At 28.9% G+C, this 17,831-nt stretch overlaps 1 protein-coding gene across 1 annotated transcript; it reads left to right on the top strand.

Annotated features, from left to right (window-relative positions):
* Window positions 1-7,542: 7,542 nt before the first annotated feature.
* Window positions 7,543-10,650, top strand: LOC124942937 (putative disease resistance protein RGA4). Its single transcript, XM_047483508.1, has 2 exons — window positions 7,543-9,599; window positions 9,693-10,650. The coding sequence occupies exons 1-2, from the start codon at window positions 7,543-7,545 to the stop codon at window positions 10,648-10,650; spliced, it is 3,015 nt and encodes a 1,004-aa protein (XP_047339464.1).
* The last annotated feature ends 7,181 nt before the right edge of the window (window positions 10,651-17,831 follow it).

Here is a 17,831-nt window from a genome sequence, read left to right as displayed (position 1 = left end):
AAGGTTTTCATCATCGAGCTGAAGAGTTTGATCATGTTGTTTTAAAGTATGTTATTCTCAATAAGCTCGTTTATGAAGTTTTCAAATCATTTTTAATATAGGCTCGGGAATTTTTTTTATTGAAGTTATAAATTCGATGAATATAAAATATGGGTGTCTATAGTTACCAATGAAGGTAATGCATTTCTATTTTGTTTTATGCAAAGGAAGATTGAGGCTAGACAACTTAAGGACTACTAATATATTCTCATAATCAACAATTAGGAGCTTAATGGCAGCAAAAAGATTTCTTCATCATTTCTACTTTCGTGCAGGTCCTTTCTGACATAAAACATTCCAGCAAGAGAAGCTGTAGATTTTATGTAACAAATCATTGAGAGGGACAACATAAAGAATACTCTTCAATTCATCCAAAACAAAATAAAATAAAATTACTCAAGTAAGTCACTAGTCAATAATGCACTTAGTTGATTGAAGGTTGATATATCTAATTTGTGGATCAAATGGTTCAACTTTTAGTATCAATTTATTTCAAATTTGAGCTTCCATTCTAGATAAGGTAAAACATTAGAACTTTCAACACATGCATGTATATTTTTACTATGATAACACTGATTCCCGGGGATTTTACACAGTATTTCTTTGCCTCAATATCCAAAGGGTTTGATGCCTTAGTTGTTTCTACTATTGGAATCATATATTATAATTATTGTTGAATATAAACTTCCTAGTATGCCCACAACCTAAGTAGGTGATGAAGATGACTAAAATTTTTTTACATTATTTTAGTTAATTGAATTTGCAACATATTTGTAGGATATAGTTTCAGCACCATATTTTTTTAAATAGATGATGCTAGCATGACTCCTCAAAATCATAACACTCATTTCAACTTAAAGCGTTTTAAGTGAGAATCGAACTCGTAATCATATTAGTGATGTTGTTTGAATTATAATGTTCACTAATGTGTTTGGTAACCTTAGAATTGGCATTGGAATTGAAATTTCAATATAATTCAATATAGTGTAATTTTATAGTTCTCAATTCCAATATTTTTAGGTTGGAATTGTAATTCCAATTTTTTTTACTTATTTAACACGTTTTCACGTTTTTGACACGTTTAACATGTTTTCACATTTTAATACGTTTTTGGCACGTTTAACACGTTTTTCATGTTTTTGGCACGTTTTTGACATGTTTAATACGTTTTCACGTTTTGACACGTTTTTCACACATTAAACATGTTTATCACATTTAAGTCACGTTTAACATGTATTTAACACATTTAACACGTTTTTTTTATACGTTTAACATGTTTTTTTACACATTTAACACGTTTTGACACGTTTTAATGCGTTGAACACGTTTTTCATGTTTTTGACACGTTTAACACGTTTTTATACGTTTTTCATGTTTTTGACACGTTTAACACGTTTAACACATTTTTCATGTTTTTGACACGCTTAACACGTTTTGGTACGTTTTTCACATTTTGGTACGTTTTTTTGACATATTTCACATGTTTTTCATGTTTTGACACATTTTTGGCATGTTTAACACGTTTAACATGTTTTGACATGCTTAAAACGTTTTTCACATTTTGGTACGTTTTTCACATTTTGGTACGTTTTTCACATTTTGGTACGTTTTTCACATTTTGTTACGTTTTTCACGTTTTGGCACATTTAACATGTTTTTGACATGTTTCACATGTTTTTCACGTTTGACACATTTTTGGCATATTTAACACGTTTTTCACATATTTGGCACCTTTAACACGTTTTTCACACATTATGTTTATCACGTTTTTGGTACGTTTGTGCTAAAAACGTGAAACGCGTGTTAAATGTGCCAAAACATGTTTAATGTGCTAAAAATATGTTAAACTTGCCAAAAATGTGTTCAATTTGTCAAAACGTGTTAAACGTGCTAAAAACGTGTTAAACGTGCCAAAAATGTGTAAAGCATGTGAAAAACGTGTTAAATATGCCAAAAACGTGTTAAATGTGCCAAAAACATGAAAACATGTTAAACGTGTCAAAACCGTGTTAAACATGCTAAAAACATGAAAAATGTGTTAAACTTATCAAAACGTGTGAAAAACATGTTAAATGTATTAAAAATGTCAAAAACGTGTTAAACGTGCCAAAAACATGAAAAACATGTTAAACATGTGAAAATGTGTTTTAAGTGCGAAAACATGTTATACATGTCAAAAATGTATTTAAACGTGCCAAAAACATGAAAATGTGTTAAACGTGTAAAAATGTGTTAAACAGGTCAATAACGTGTTATACATGTCAAAAACGTGTTTAAACGTGCCTAGAGCATGAAAAACGTGTTAAACGTGTAAAAAACGTATTAAACGTGTAAAACATGTCAAAAACGTGTTATACATGTTAAAAATGTGTTTAAACGTGCCAAAAATGTGCAAAACGTGTTAAACATATAAAATCGTATTGAACGTGTTAAACATGTCAAAAACGTGTTAAACATGTCAAAAACGTATTAAACATGCCCAAAACGTGAAAATATGTTAAATGTGTGAAAATGTGTTTTAAGTGTGAAAACGTGTTATACATGTCAAAAACGTGCCAAAAACATGAAAAATGTGTTAAACGTGAAGAGAAGGTGTTGAACGTGTTAAACATGAAAAACAAGATGTTGAACGTGTTAAAAATGTCAAAAACGTGTTATACATGTCAAAAATGTGTTTAAACGTGCCAAAAACGTGCAAAACGTATTAAACATGTAAAAAACATGTTGAACGTGTTAAACATGTCAAAAATGTGTTAAACGTGTCAAAAATGTGAAAACATATTTAAAAAGTTAACATTTTGAACCGATATTTTATTTTTGAATTTAGGAAGTTAAAATGTCACACCGATATTTTTATTTTTAATATATTAAGTTAAATGTTGAACTGATATATTTTCAATAAAAATCGAAACTTATAAAAAAAGTTGACCTTAAGCTAACTTATTCTTAATAAATAATATATATTAAAATTATTTTTATTATAATATAATATAAGAATTGTGATTAAATTACATTTATATAATTTTCTAAACATAGGAATTGAGATTTAATTACAATTCTATAATTTTTCCAAACAGTTACAATGACAATTCTCATGGTAGTGGATTTACAGATGAATGGTGAGAAGTTGATTACACTTTCAAATGCGAGATACTAATTAGAAAAAATTTCATTCATGTGTCGTAAGTAAATCCTTGTACCAATACAGCTACTTCTATAGTTTATTACATTATATTACTAGAGAATGTAATTTGTGTAAATATGAAATATTCTATAATGTCTTTATCACAAAAGTTTATTATTTGAATGAGAAATAACAAAATCTTATAAGATTTACCGGCTCATAAAAATTTTTCCAGGCACATAATTATTATTTATCGACATAAGTTTATATGTCGGTAAATCTCTTTGTCGGCGCATAATTATCCCTTACCGGCATAAATTTATGTGTCGGTTTAGTCCTTTGTCACTCTAATTATACTTTCGCTAATTTTTGTGTCGGTAAATATTTTAGTGCCACGTAGATACGCCACAAAACCCTGATGTGTCGGTAAAAGTTCAATATATAAAAGATTTTAAATCTGTGATTCAATGCAATCACATGTCGTGTTAAACAAATTGTGAAGAACACTTGTATAGAAAAATTAAATTACGATATCGTATTAAGCATTTGAATCAGCTACTTATAATAATAATCAATAAAAGCTTGAGCATTTGAATCAGCTACTTATAATAATAATAATCAATAAAAGCTTGAATTCACTCAAAAGTAATTTGTGATTTTGAAAGAATGGTCTTTAATACGACACATTTCAAATTGTGCATATTCCCACGAATATGATCTTCTACTTCTTGGTCTTCATCATTTTTAGTAATTAAACCATGAGCAATGCATTACATTTTGGATCAATATTTCATTTTTAATTTCAATATTCGATCTTCTCGACTCCATGTTATTGAAATGGTTTTATCTTTCAAATATAAAATGAGTATCATTGTGAATTATAGCACCTAATCAAACTTCTTATCAAGTGATAAAGTGAGATCATAATAACTCAGCCTTCTAGGTTTTATTTATTTATTTATTTTGGGATATCTCACTTTTAATCGCTTTATCCTTTTATGCTTATTCATTTTGATCGTTTTTTAAACCAACTGTTCCCAATCTCTTGGATACTAAAGGAACAATCTTGTCTTTCATAATTTCCAAACCTCCTCTTATAATGTCTAATTCTTTTAATCCATTTAGCTGTTGACAATGATGATCTATCAAAAACAAGTTTAACATGCGATGATGTCTCAATTGCTTCATCCCTTTAGGTATATATTTTAATTCACCACAACCCTCCAAATAAAGATATCAAAGTTAGTTAGGTATTTCATATTTTTTTGGACAAATGTTTGAGATTTAAATAATAATTGGGTTTTAATGTTTGTAAGTTTAAGATCACAAATAATATGAGGTTATATTAATTGTTACCAATTACCTCACGCACAATGGGAAAGGTTTAAGATGTTTTAAACATTCCACATAACATAAATTAAAAATAAAATAAATTACAATATTGTAATTTGAAACAAAGACACGTAGAGACAAAAGTAAGTTCTTCAAAACACTTTTATATAAAAATTATAAGGATTTGACATTTTCTTGCATTGATTTGATGCCTCATTTGATCAGAATATGTTTACAATTAGAATATTTGTTTGGTTAAGGATGTAAATGAGTTGCTATTTGGAGTTGATTTATGACTAATAGTCATTAAACTCTCAGAACTAAAAATATATGGTTATCTAGTTTGGAATCAGTAAAATCTTTGAATATAAACGGTTAAGACTTTCTAAAGGGTTTTTGGATTCATTCTGTTTTGTTAGATCTTAAATGATTTGAGAGGATTTTTATATTTCCGAGCCTATAATTGGACTGTGATCATTTTTAGATGACTTTAGACATCCAGATAGATATAATATTTATTTGCATATATTAATTGAACTGATATAATGATATTTATTTGGGTGATATTTGGACTATAAGATGTAGGATTTTTTAGCTAAGTAATCGAAATGGTGATGATTGTTGGAGGAGATTGGTGTAAGCGTTATTGGTCATAACCCAATCGTTTCGATCAACTAAAAGTGGGCGATCGCGGTAGAATACTAGTGTCATTCAAGGTTTATAATTCTCAAATATCTTCTAATGTCAAATTCTTTAAATTCATCTAGCTTCCAAGCTTTCTTCTTGTCTATCACAAACAAGTTTACTGTCTTCAAATGTTTCAATTTCTTACATCCCTCTAGATGATGAATTTCACAATAGAACAACTAACAAAATACAAAATAATTGTAATTTTGAATTAGAATGACTTGGCTTGTATGTAAGAATAAATCATACCATTTCCCCTAATGGAAGTGCAGGAGTTGAACTTCAAGATTCAAATTTTGATATTGCTAACTAATGGCCGAAGGAAAAAAAAAATAGATTTGAGATTGCAATTAGAGAAGTGATGAAATGTATTAATGTCTAAATCTAATATAATAAGTTATAGATTTTCTAAATGTTCTTATTCAAATCTAAAAGTGAGTTCTAACCAAGTCATTCTAATTCAATATTTCAACTATTTTTAGTATGCAGTAATAAAACATAAAAATATTCAATTTGAAGCTAAAAAAACAGATTTGAAAACACTTTTGCTTTCCATTCTGGAATCAAAATGTAAATGTAGATAAGAAACCACCGAATTATATATAATTGATTAGCTTTGTAATTGAATTTCAATACTTTCTTATTTACAAAATAAAATCAATATAATATGATATAAATGTTAATCGTTTAATCTTAACAGACACAGATATTAAAAAAACACCGGCAGGCAGTGATATAAATGATATATTTTTGTTATCAGGTTAATTACTTTTTTGAAAATAATACAGCTAAACTAAGTTCAACTAAAAGAGCTTGTTTGATGTGGTTTATTGGGTTTATTTTGAAAGTTTATTGTGTTTTAAAAAAATAATCAGTTTTATCAAATTAATATCATTTTAACTATCAAATTACTAATTTTATCAATTAAATAATTTTATTTTATTTTATTAAATTTTAAATATAAAAGAATACTTTAATAATTAAAAATCCAATTAACTTATTTTTTAAAAAAAATTTTTTTCAAGAAATCTATACTAAAACCAAGATCAAACAAACTCTAAGATAGAATTCAACGGAGTAATAATTTTCATTATATATATAAATAAAAATTGGTTTTCTATTATTTGTCTTTTTATCTAGGCGAGCTCAGTTGAATTGAATCGATGAGTTTTTATTCTGATTAATTTTTTTGGTAGATCATTTGACTAAAAAAAACGTAAGACATTCCGATAACACAGTCAACCGATGTGTTTAGTTTGCAAAACTATTATTATAACAATAAGAGGTCTATTCTGGAAAATCTATATCTTATTGTTTTTGGGCTGGGCTGATAATTAGATGTTGTGTTTGTTTGTTTAATTTTTAAAATGTCTGAACGAAGGCAAGAGAATCTTTCTAGATTTATGCTTACCGCAATAGAATCTTTCTATTTTTTAAATTCATCTAACTTGTAATCTCTTTATTGATAATTTATTGGTCGTTTCCAGAAAAGTCATAACTTTATTGATAATGGAAATATAGAATGATAATGGTTTAAAAAGGAATGGCGTAGAAGAAAAGATTAATATATTATTTAGACAAATATTTTTTTAATATTCGTAACTTTGTAAAATAATTTATATTTATTCAAATAAAATCAAACAAACTTCAATCACTTGGATAAGAATGATTGATTATTAATAAAGTTAATAATTTTTTTAAATATAACCTTTTATAATAACTGAATTATTTATGTTTAATATAATGTATTATCTTTAAATAATTCGATAATTTACTTAAATTTATAAATTAAATATTTGAACGTCATAAATTCTGGAACAAAGAATTATTGATATGTGAGGAATCATTCATATAGCATTAGGCAATATCATGCAAACTTACAATTCACTGCAGCAAAAATATACCCTTTAACAATTGATTTTACCGGCGCATATAAGTGTCGAAAATATTTAGGCGACGCTTAAATTACAGCAATAAAAGCATACAACAATATCCCAATTTTCTCTGCTATTAAAAAGAGTAAAGTCACATCGCCTAAATTTAAACAAAAATTATCATATGTCCCGGATTTCAAATTCTTATACATTGCAATCTAATTTTCTTTGGGTCCACAAGCCACTTGCTTATTAGAATCATAAAGTTGGAGATCACTCTGTCACTAAACAATTGTTAAACGACGAATCCCAATCCCAACACTTAAAAAAATCAAATGTATACGGATTTCAAATTCTTATACATTGCAATCTAATTTTCTCTGGGTCCATATTATATACTGGCAAGTAAGAGTTGCTGCATTTTGTATCTGATCTATTAATTCAACTTCGATTCACAGATTTCATTTGAGAGAGAAATTAACCACAATGGCTGATCCAGCAACTATAATCAGTGGTTTACTTTCAAATTTGGCACCTCTGATTAAGGATGAATTCTCGTTGTTTTGGAATTTTAAGAAGGATGTTGAAAATCTATCGAGCACGCTATCTGCAATTAATGCCGCACTTGAGGATGCTGAGATAAAGGACGTGTGGAAGAAGGACAGCCAAACCGAAGATTGGTTGCGGAAACTCAAAGATGTGGCATATAAGGTTCGAGACATCATGGATGAGTGCACCTTTGAAGATCTTCGTCATCAAGTCAAAAGGCTTAATGCCTCCTCTTCAACCCGGATCCAGGTAACCAACTTTCTCACCCGTCCTTTTAGCAGCACTTGGTCGATTCATAAAATTGGTTTCAAAATTAAGGATGTTCAAGAGAAACTAGATAAGATTCATTCAGAGAACAATAAATATCAATTGCGTGAACCTATTCATGGCTCGAAAATAAAAGAAGACAAGTTTTCTAGTAGTTGGCGTGAAACCATGTCACTTTCTAGTAGTCCAGTACTATATGGGAGAGGTAAGGAGAAGAAACAGATTATTGATATTCTACTCAATAATAATACATCTACAAGTACTGTTAGTGTTGCTACAAAACAATTGTCTGTTCTGCCTATTGTTGGGATTGGGGGTCTTGGTAAAACAACACTCGCCCAAATGGTCTTCAATGACCGTGAGGTTTCTGATCATTTTGATCCCAAATTCTGGGTTTGTGTTTCTGATGAATTTGATATTAAGCTGGTCATCAAATCCATTTTACAAGAAAAGACAGAAGCTTCTTTGGAAGAATTGCAGAAAAATGTTAGAGATAAACTGAGAGAGAAAAGATATTTGATTGTATTGGATGATGTTTGGAATGAAGACATACATGAATGGAATCAGTTGAGATCTATATTAGATTGTGGATCAAATGATGCGTTTGTCCTTACTACGACACGTAAACTAAATGTGGCAGAAATCATGAAAACGGTTAAACCTTTTGAGTTACAGCCACTCACTTACACATATTGTTGGCAACTATTCAAAGAACGTGCATTTGGGTATGGAAAACCAAAAGATCCAAACTTCATTAATATTGGTGAACAAATAACTATAAGATGTAAGGGTGTTCCTTTAGTTGCCAAGACATTGGGAAGTCATCTGGGGTTTTGTGAAGACGAAAAAGAATGGCATAGAATAAGAGATAGTGAGTTATGGGACATATCCGAAAATGGAAAAGATCTCTTACCTATTCTAAGGTTGAGTTACTATGACCTCTCATACCAGTTGAGAAGATGCTTTGCGTTTTGTGCTATATTTCCCAAAGATACTCTAATTAGAAAGGAGAAATTAATTCAATTGTGGATGGCTCATGGTTTAATTCTTCCAGATACAAATCAAGAAGTTGAAGATGCTGGGAATAGAATTTGGAAGGAGTTGTGTTGGAGATCCTTTTTTCAAGATGAAAAAGAGAACAAAGATGAGTATAATAGAGTTTATACAACGTGTATGATCCACGATCTTATGCACGATCTTGCCCAATCGGTTATGAAAGAGGAATGTTATACGATGAAGGCTAATAGCTCAAGTGATGGTTTAGAACGAGAAATCCATCGTCATGTAACAGTTGATAAGTTCAATGAACCAAATTTTTGTTCTCTTAAGGAAATTAGAGGATCGCATTCAATAATGGTCGTCAACTGCGGAGATTATGATGGAATTGTCGCTAGGGAGATTTTAAATGTCTTGAAGGAACTTCTGCCTTTACGTGTCCTTGAAGTAAGATGGTATGTGCAATATCAAGATTTGAGTTATGTGAGTCGTCTAAAACATCTCAGATACTTGGACATTTCCAAGAGTAAGATAACAACATTGCATGACAGTATTTGCGAACTCTTCAACTTACAGACTCTAAAACTCAATTCTTGTTCTATGCTTGAAAGTTTGCCTAGAAATATGAGGAACCTTGTTAACCTGAGGCATCTTTATTTGGAGGATTGTGATGGATTAAAATATATGCCCAGAGGGATGGGGCAATTGAAACATCTCAAGACGCTAAGCTTGTTTGTGATAGGCAAGAAGGATAGATACGGCCAACTAGATGAAATAAAAGAATTGGATATCGGCTGATCATTGACAATTAAGAACCTTGAAAGAGTTAGTGATGCATCTATTGCAAGAGGGATAAATATAGCTAAATGGTCGAGTATCACTACGTTGGAGTTAGATTGGGGTTTTAATGCTGATGCTGATGGACATGAGAAAATAGGTGAAGCTCTAGAGGTTTCAACTACGAGGTTGAAGACATTGAGAATGAATGTTTACAAAGGTGTGAATCCCCCTAAATGGGTGGGAAAGTCATCTCCTTCTGTATTATTCCCTTTGTTAGAGAGATTGACTGTTTCTTTCATGATGAATTTGAGGGAATTGGTGTCTCCTAATACTATTCCTAGTACCGGAGCATTCCCTAATCTATGCTCGCTGAGGATATCTTATTGCCCAAAGCTAGGGGCCTTGCCAGTACCGCATCTCAAATCACTCAAATATGTAAGTGTTTATGATGAATGTTCGGATGAGTTGTTATATAGCATCTCACATCTTAGTGCTCTCACTCATCTCTATCTTTATGGATTGAACAAAAGAAGTGTTTTATTTCCATCATCAATATTTGCGGACAATAATGAAGCACAATTAGGAGGAGTACGCTCAACTTTCCAATCTCTTCAATCTCTGTCTATTGAGAACTGCGAGAATTTAAGGCGTTTGTTTGATGAGGGAATGATAATGGAAGAAGAGACTCATCATGATCATCATTTTCAAGCTGGACAAACAGAAAGAACAAGAGGTCTCATGAACTCTCTCACGGAATTGGATATTAGTGATTGTTGGGAGTTGATGATATCAGTTGAGGAATTTGGAAACCTCAATTCGCTACAGAGATTGAGGATCATGGATTGTCCTAAGTTGGTGTCTTCAGAAGAAGAAGCGGGCGATTTTAAGGCACTCCTACGTTCCCTTCGAACCAGACTTGGTAGTAAGAAATTGAGAGTAGATATTGAATTGGAAAAGGAAGGAAGAGGGAGAGCATATCAGAGCATAGTGGCCCCATCATGAAGCAAATTTGGTACGTACTTATTCAAACAACTACTACATCTTTTTTATTTTATTTTATTTTTAAAACGATCCATCCAATATAATGTAACCTAATTTTTTTGCAGGAGGAAAATTCGGCATTTACAATTCTGATTCAGCGCTGCTGCAGAAGCCAAATCTCAAACCCTTCAAAAACAAGTCTTTTGTAAAAAAAAGTATTTCATCTAATTTTCTAATTTGCACCTTTAATTGTATTTCAATTTTATTTTTACATTTTTTATTTCATGCATATCTATCTGTTTATCCCAAAATGTCTACATGTTCGAATTCGTGTTTTTGTGAAGGATGTAAATTGGCTGTTATTGACGCTCTTGATTTATGATTGAACTTCATTACTCTTTTATAACTAAATTTTTTATAGATAAATATTGTCATTTTGGGTGTTTTATATTTCTGAATAGACCTTCAATTACGATATAATTTATAGAAAATCCGATATATTTTGATATATTAAACGGGCTGATACGTGGGGAAAATGTTGATGTTAGGCAAAATATATGTTATGATATAAAAATGTATAACAGTCGAATTTACAATGTCACTTGAAAAATGATTTCGAATCTTAAAAAGAAAACTTAATTTTGTTATATAAACATGAAAACTCTTTTGCATACTTCTAAATATGACTCACCGTTTTAAATATAATCGTTGTCTAGTTATAAACTCGTAAAATTTAAAATTTAATTGAAATTATAAGAATTTAATTAGAAAAAGATTAGTAATATATTATTATTAATATTATTTATATATATAATTAATTATTTTATACCTAACTAATTTACATTTAAATATAAAATTATTTTATAAAAATTAAAAATAAGTAAATAATACTATAAAATTATATTTATAAAATCAATTAAATTATTATTTTTATTTATGTCCACGAATTGTTGTCAATAAAGTCCAAAAAGCACAAATTTATCGACGAGCGAGAGGACGACAGACGCCATTAATGGCTGCTTCAATCTTCACTCCCCTTCTCGACACAACGAAGACGCCATTGTGTCTCTACATACATCTTTCATCTTCATTTCTTCCATTTCTTCAATCCAACACAATCAAAATCACACCCAAATCCAGAACAGCGGTCAAAATCAAGGTCTCCAATCCTCAGTCTTCGATTCCCACCGAGGATTTATGTCTAGTTTCGACGGGGACTTGTTTTGGTCAATCAATGGAGTGGGTGCCCCTGATTTTGTAGTGGTGTATGTTCCTGAAGGGTGTAGGATTGAGAGTCCTTTGCATTTGAGGCACTATTCCGTTGAAGGAGCTAAAATTGGAAGAGAACCGAATGCCATTATCGAATCTGAGAGTTGTAGTTATTGTAGAGAAGGGAGAAGAGGTTGATTTGATTTGATTAGATTTGATTTGATTGAGGAGTATGTTGGAGGAGATGGGTGTAAGTGTTACTGGAACCCAATCATTTGAATCGCCTAAAGTGGGAGACCGTTGTAAAATATTAGTGTCATTCAAGGTTGATAATTCTTAAATATCTCAAATGTCTAATCTTGTTTCTTCTTGTCTATCACAAACAAACTTAATGGCTTCAAATGTTTAAAAATTTCTAACATCCTTCTAGATGACAATCATAAAGATTGATAAAAAAATGGATCAATTTATATAAACATCCCTCTAGGTATTTTCAATGCAAAAGAAAAGTGTTTACCGGCACATAACAGCGCCACAAGATATGTTTAGCGTCGGAAGATAATTTTAGTGTCGTTTTATAAACGATGTTAATGAGAAAAATAAGCTGCTTCATCTTCCCGACACATATTTAGCGACGATGAATGTGCCACAAATAGAATTATCATTAACCTTTAATTACATTTTCACAATGCCTTTGTTTTGGATTTTTTTATTTATAAATTTTCAATTAAATTATCTTGAAAATTTTAAATAATAATATAATATAATAATTTTAATTTATAAAAATACATTCACTACAACAAAAATGACTTTCGGCGACGCTTAAAAAGACTTCTGCCAACCTTTAAAAGCGTCGCCAAAACATTACCGACACTTATTCTTGCGTCACCAGAAGCAGGGTGGGCGCAAGTTTTTACCACGCTTATTTAAGCGTCGGTACAAGCGTTGCCGAAAGGCGAAAGTTTTAACTTGGCATAATTAAACAACGTCGCTAAAATTCTATTTTATTTTTAAACTATTATTTTAAAATTTGTTTTTTTCTATTTTCATTTTAAATGTTATTTTTTTATCTTTACTACATAACCCTGAACCCTTAGGGTGAACCCATATTCCAGCACATTATAACCTTAAAAACACTTCAGAAACTAATGAACTCTCTCATATTTTATATACTAAAAACTTCTTCTTTTTCTCCGATGTGGGATAAATGTCATATTAACACTTAGAAACTAATGAACTCTCTCATATTTTACTTTTAATTTAATTAAATTTAAATAATAATTAAATAAAAGACATATATTAATAATACTATAGAAAGTTTAAAAATTATGTTATATAAAAAATATTAATTAAATTTTAATGTTAACAAAATTTTAAGTCAAATTTAATTTTAAAAAAATTAAAAAATTAAAAAAAAAATATTTACAAAGTTTAAAAATAAAACATAAAAATTATTAAAATTTAGAATATTTAAATTATAAGGTTTTAACAAAGTTACAAAGTTGGTATATAAAAAAAATGTGGTTGGTATAGATATAAAGGTTGGCAAAAGTTTTTTTCTTTTAATTTTTACCCACGCTTAATATGGGTTGGCATATAAGAGTCGCTGAAAGTATGTTTTGTTGTAGTGATTAAAGTTATATATTTAAGCTACCAATCACATTGATTAGAAAAAGATGCATTTTATAATAATTGACAACTTATAAAGTAATAATTTGAAATGTGTTTATGTTGTGACAACATGCATAATCTAAATTGATGCAAACATCATCTAGATAGAAGCTTGATTTTCTTCTTCATAATAGTGAATATTTAAATGTTCTTTTTTTGGGTGTATGTACATTCCTATACAAACAAAATAAAATAAAATTCTCTATAAATAAATATTTAATTTTTAGTTAAATATTAAAGTGAGATATTCAAGCCGTTTACTCGAATATATATCAAGGTACTCAATTCTAGTTTAGGCAGCCATTTACATGATTCTAGTTTTGATGGTATTTACTCCATTTTTTATATATTGTTTCAGTTCCTAGTGTTGGATGAAGCTGATAATGTAAGATATATAATAATAAAAATAGATTTGCATATTTTGTTCTGGTACCGATTATAAAAAGATTCGACCAAATATACTTAGAGGTCATGTTACAATAAGAAGTTAGAAAAAGATTAATGGAAATTAATCCATCATTTTCATTGCTACTTGTAACCTTTAAAATTCTTGAAAGAAATTCAATTAACTCTAGCTCTCCTTCTTTTGGTGTAGAAAAACATTAATTGTCTTAAAACATGATTTTCTAACTCACAATAAACTTTTAAGGGCCTAGCTGAAAATAAAAAAAAATAATAATTTACACTACACCAATTCATAATTTTGCCGACTCTTAAATGCTGCCATATATCTTGCGCCGGTAAAACAATAAAATCATGTTATGTTTGATTACACATCTAGTTTAGTGATATTATATCACACTGTGTTTATAGTAAGGGTTCAACTCGCACATTACTCCATTTGTTTTAATATATTTTTTTTTGCAAATTCTAAATTGGCAGCAATAAGCAGGACTTCTCCCATAAAGAAACCTCTTGGAGCATCAAAATGTAAAATTATATAGGGTCAATGTTTAGAAGCTACTACCAAACTTTAAAAATAAATCGGATGGAAACTTATCTAACAACAATGATAGCCCAAACAAGATCTCGAAGAACATTGTGAAGTGCCTATCAAGTATTTTTTTAAGAATGAGCTCACTAATGAATAGGGCGACAATCGATTTTTTACTTTCAATATTGAATTTAACTAATTCACCTATCATGTGTGAGGCATCAACTGGATGTAAGGATTTGTTCCACATCGGCTTGGAATTAAGAAAGAAACATTTATTTAATGGAATTTGGATAAACACATTCAACTCTTGCATTTGAATGCAAGACACTATCATTTCTATTATCTTCTAATTAATCACTTTTGAAAACTTTTCATGACCTGCTTTATAAGACACTAATAAAATATTTGCATATAACTAACTGTAGAATCGGTTGGAATTAAGTTAATTCCATTAATGAATGGAAATAAGATTGTAAATAAATAAAATCAAATAAAATTCACACAAATTCAAACGTGAATTAACGTTGAATTTAATCCAAATTATAATTGTTTAATTAATACTTAATGCCTAATTAGAAAATTAAAGCATAATGTTAGGATAAATGAATTAAGTTAATTCCATTAATGAATGGAAATAAGATTGTAAATAAATAAAATCAAATAAAATTCACACAAATTCAAACGTGAATTAACGTTGAATTTAATCCAAATTATAATTGTTTAATTAATACTTAATGCCTAATTAGAAAATTAAAGCATAATGTTAGGATAAATGAATTAAGTTAATTCCATTAATGAATGGAAATAAGATTGTAAATAAATAAAATCAAATAAAATTCACACAAATTCAAACGTGAATTAACGTTGAATTTAATCCAAATTATAATTGTTTAATTAATACTTAATGACTAATTAGAAAATTAAAGCATAATGTTAGGATAAACATTTAGCTTTAATTGACCTATTGGTTAATGTCTATTGGTTAATGTATGGACTCTTCAATTAGCTAGCATTGAATGTCTAACATTGCATTTCTGCAAATCAACGTATATGCATTATGGATCAATTAACAAATGAATGAGCAATATTTATTGCTAATAAATGTTTGGATGGTTTTATTTGAAGGTTTAATTCAACCATTCATTATTCATTTTACATCACTTCATCATTTCATTTTTTCTCACTCTAAAATTCCAAAAGTCTTCTTCTTGTTTTGTGAGTGTTCTTCGAGTCCTTTGCTCGATATTTCCGTTGAAACCCGGTGATAGTTCAGGTACGCTGATCAAGTTCGACGAGTAGTGATTTCAGTGCAGAATCACTATTGGTTCGTTGTACCCTAGGAGACAGCCATCTACGATAAGCTCTAGCACAAACGGGAGACGATGTAACTGTTTTAAGGGAAATGTGTTTACCACATGCCTCAAATCAACATTTTATCTGGTAATTTCATTCTTTGTAATATTGTATTTATTTAATTTGTTTGTAACATCATTTATATATATATTTCTTTTATTTTTCAAGACAAGATTTCTAACAATTGGAACTATTTTAAGATTGATGAAGTGAGTTTTAGATTAGAGATGAGAGATTTTATATTGTTGAAAATTTAAACCATTAATAAAATCATCAATTGATCCAACGGTTGACATTACTTGCCTCTTCATTTATCTTAACGTTTTTCTCTTCATTATAGAGTAATTCAATACTAACGTTACATGGTTTTCCAATTTGTTAATAATAATATTAATTATCCTAACAAATAATAATAATAACAAACTCATGTGAGTTATACTACAAATTAACAACATTTTTTTAATTGGTCATGAAGGCATTTTAGATCAATTAATTTAAATTAATTGATTTAAATTATACATTTGGATCAAATTTCACAATTTAATTCACGTTTGAATTTCATGTGAATTTGATTTGATTTTATTACCCACATTCTAATTTTCATTCATTAATGGAATTTATAGAACTAGTTTAAAAATTCCAACAATGACAAGATAAAGTTGTTCATCTAAAGGATTAAAAGAATCTACAAATAAAGTTAAGTCTTTATTGTATTCATATAATGTTAATTATTATTTATATTATTTGTATGAAAACTTATTTTTATAAACTAATATATGCTGATGTAGATTTATATTCTAAAAAAAATGATGTATATTTATTATACAAACGTTTTCTTGAAAATAATTTAGAAAATAATAATTTATTTTCTTTTTCATTAAAAGTTTGATAGTTACTAGAATTATTGTTTTTAATAAATGAAAAGGTAACTAAAAGGTTAACTTATAATTTTTAAAATAAAATAAAATTAGTAGTTATATTTAATAGTAATTAAAATTAATTATAATTGAAACATATGGTTTCGGTTTTAAAATAATTAATTATAATATATGCATTCTTAAATTAATTAAGAGTTGATAATTAATAAGAATGTGGTAGGATGATTACTAAATAAGGAGAGATGATCTATTTATTTATACATTATTTTACATACTATATTTTATTGTGGTATTAATATATCATTTTAAAATGTGTGTATATATTTGTTTGTTGACAGAGTTGAGTCAAAGAAAATAAATAGATTCTTCTAATTAAAGGATATAAAAAGTCATAAAAGCGGTACAATGATGAAAGGACGGATTGACGCAGTGGTTCAAAGTTTAGATGCAATGGTGCATGACGGAAGGGAGGTCCCCTGTTCGAACCCTGGAAATCGGACGTGATAAAATGACATTAGTCATTTACGTTGAAACCTAGAAATTATAAGATGAATGAAATGATCAATGATTTCTTTGTAGAAATCTGGGATAGTCAATAATTGTTAAAATGACTATAGACGATGATTTCTTTATAGTAATCAGACTCGTTAAAATGACTATAGTCATTGAAATTGAAACATTCCAATTTCTTAAGCAGAAATTATGAGATGAATCAGTGCCCATAATAATGTCTTATATAGAAATTTGATCTGTCAAAAAGATTTTAACCATGGATGTTAGAATCATTCTAATTTCTTATATAGAAATTATGAAATAAAATGGGGCACTTAACGATTTCTTATGTAGAACTTTAATTTGCTAAAATGAATTTATCACTTATATTTTGAAACATTTTAATTTCTTATATATAAATTATGTGATTAATAATGACATAAAATGATGGTCATATGTATAATGAGATTAAATAAGTTGTTTGTGTTAGAACTTATTCTAATTTTGCATTTAAAGAGACACGACTATGTTAGTCAAAGCAATTAAAGAGACACGACTATGTTAGTCAAAATTGTCTTTACAAAAATTGTCTCGGCGAGAACAATTTACCCAAATTTATTTTGAGAGTGCATACTCGCTTCACGTCAATTATTGTTCAAAAG

This window comes from Impatiens glandulifera, chromosome 6 (assembly GCF_907164915.1).
Source record: "Impatiens glandulifera chromosome 6, dImpGla2.1, whole genome shotgun sequence".
Lineage (NCBI taxonomy): Eukaryota > Viridiplantae > Streptophyta > Magnoliopsida > Ericales > Balsaminaceae > Impatiens > Impatiens glandulifera.
Note: the sequence above shows the minus strand (reverse complement) of the source record. Positions and strands in the feature narration are given on the sequence as shown.

Bases quoted from the DNA above. Each gene is read 5' to 3' on its own strand.
- LOC124942937 (XM_047483508.1), top strand. From the start codon at position 7,543: ATGGCTGATCCAGCAACTATAATCAGTGGTTTACTTTCAAATTTGGCA. The intron at 9,600-9,692 runs GTTTGTGATAGG...GAACCTTGAAAG, and splicing joins CATCTCAAGACGCTAAGCTT to AGTTAGTGATGCATCTATTG.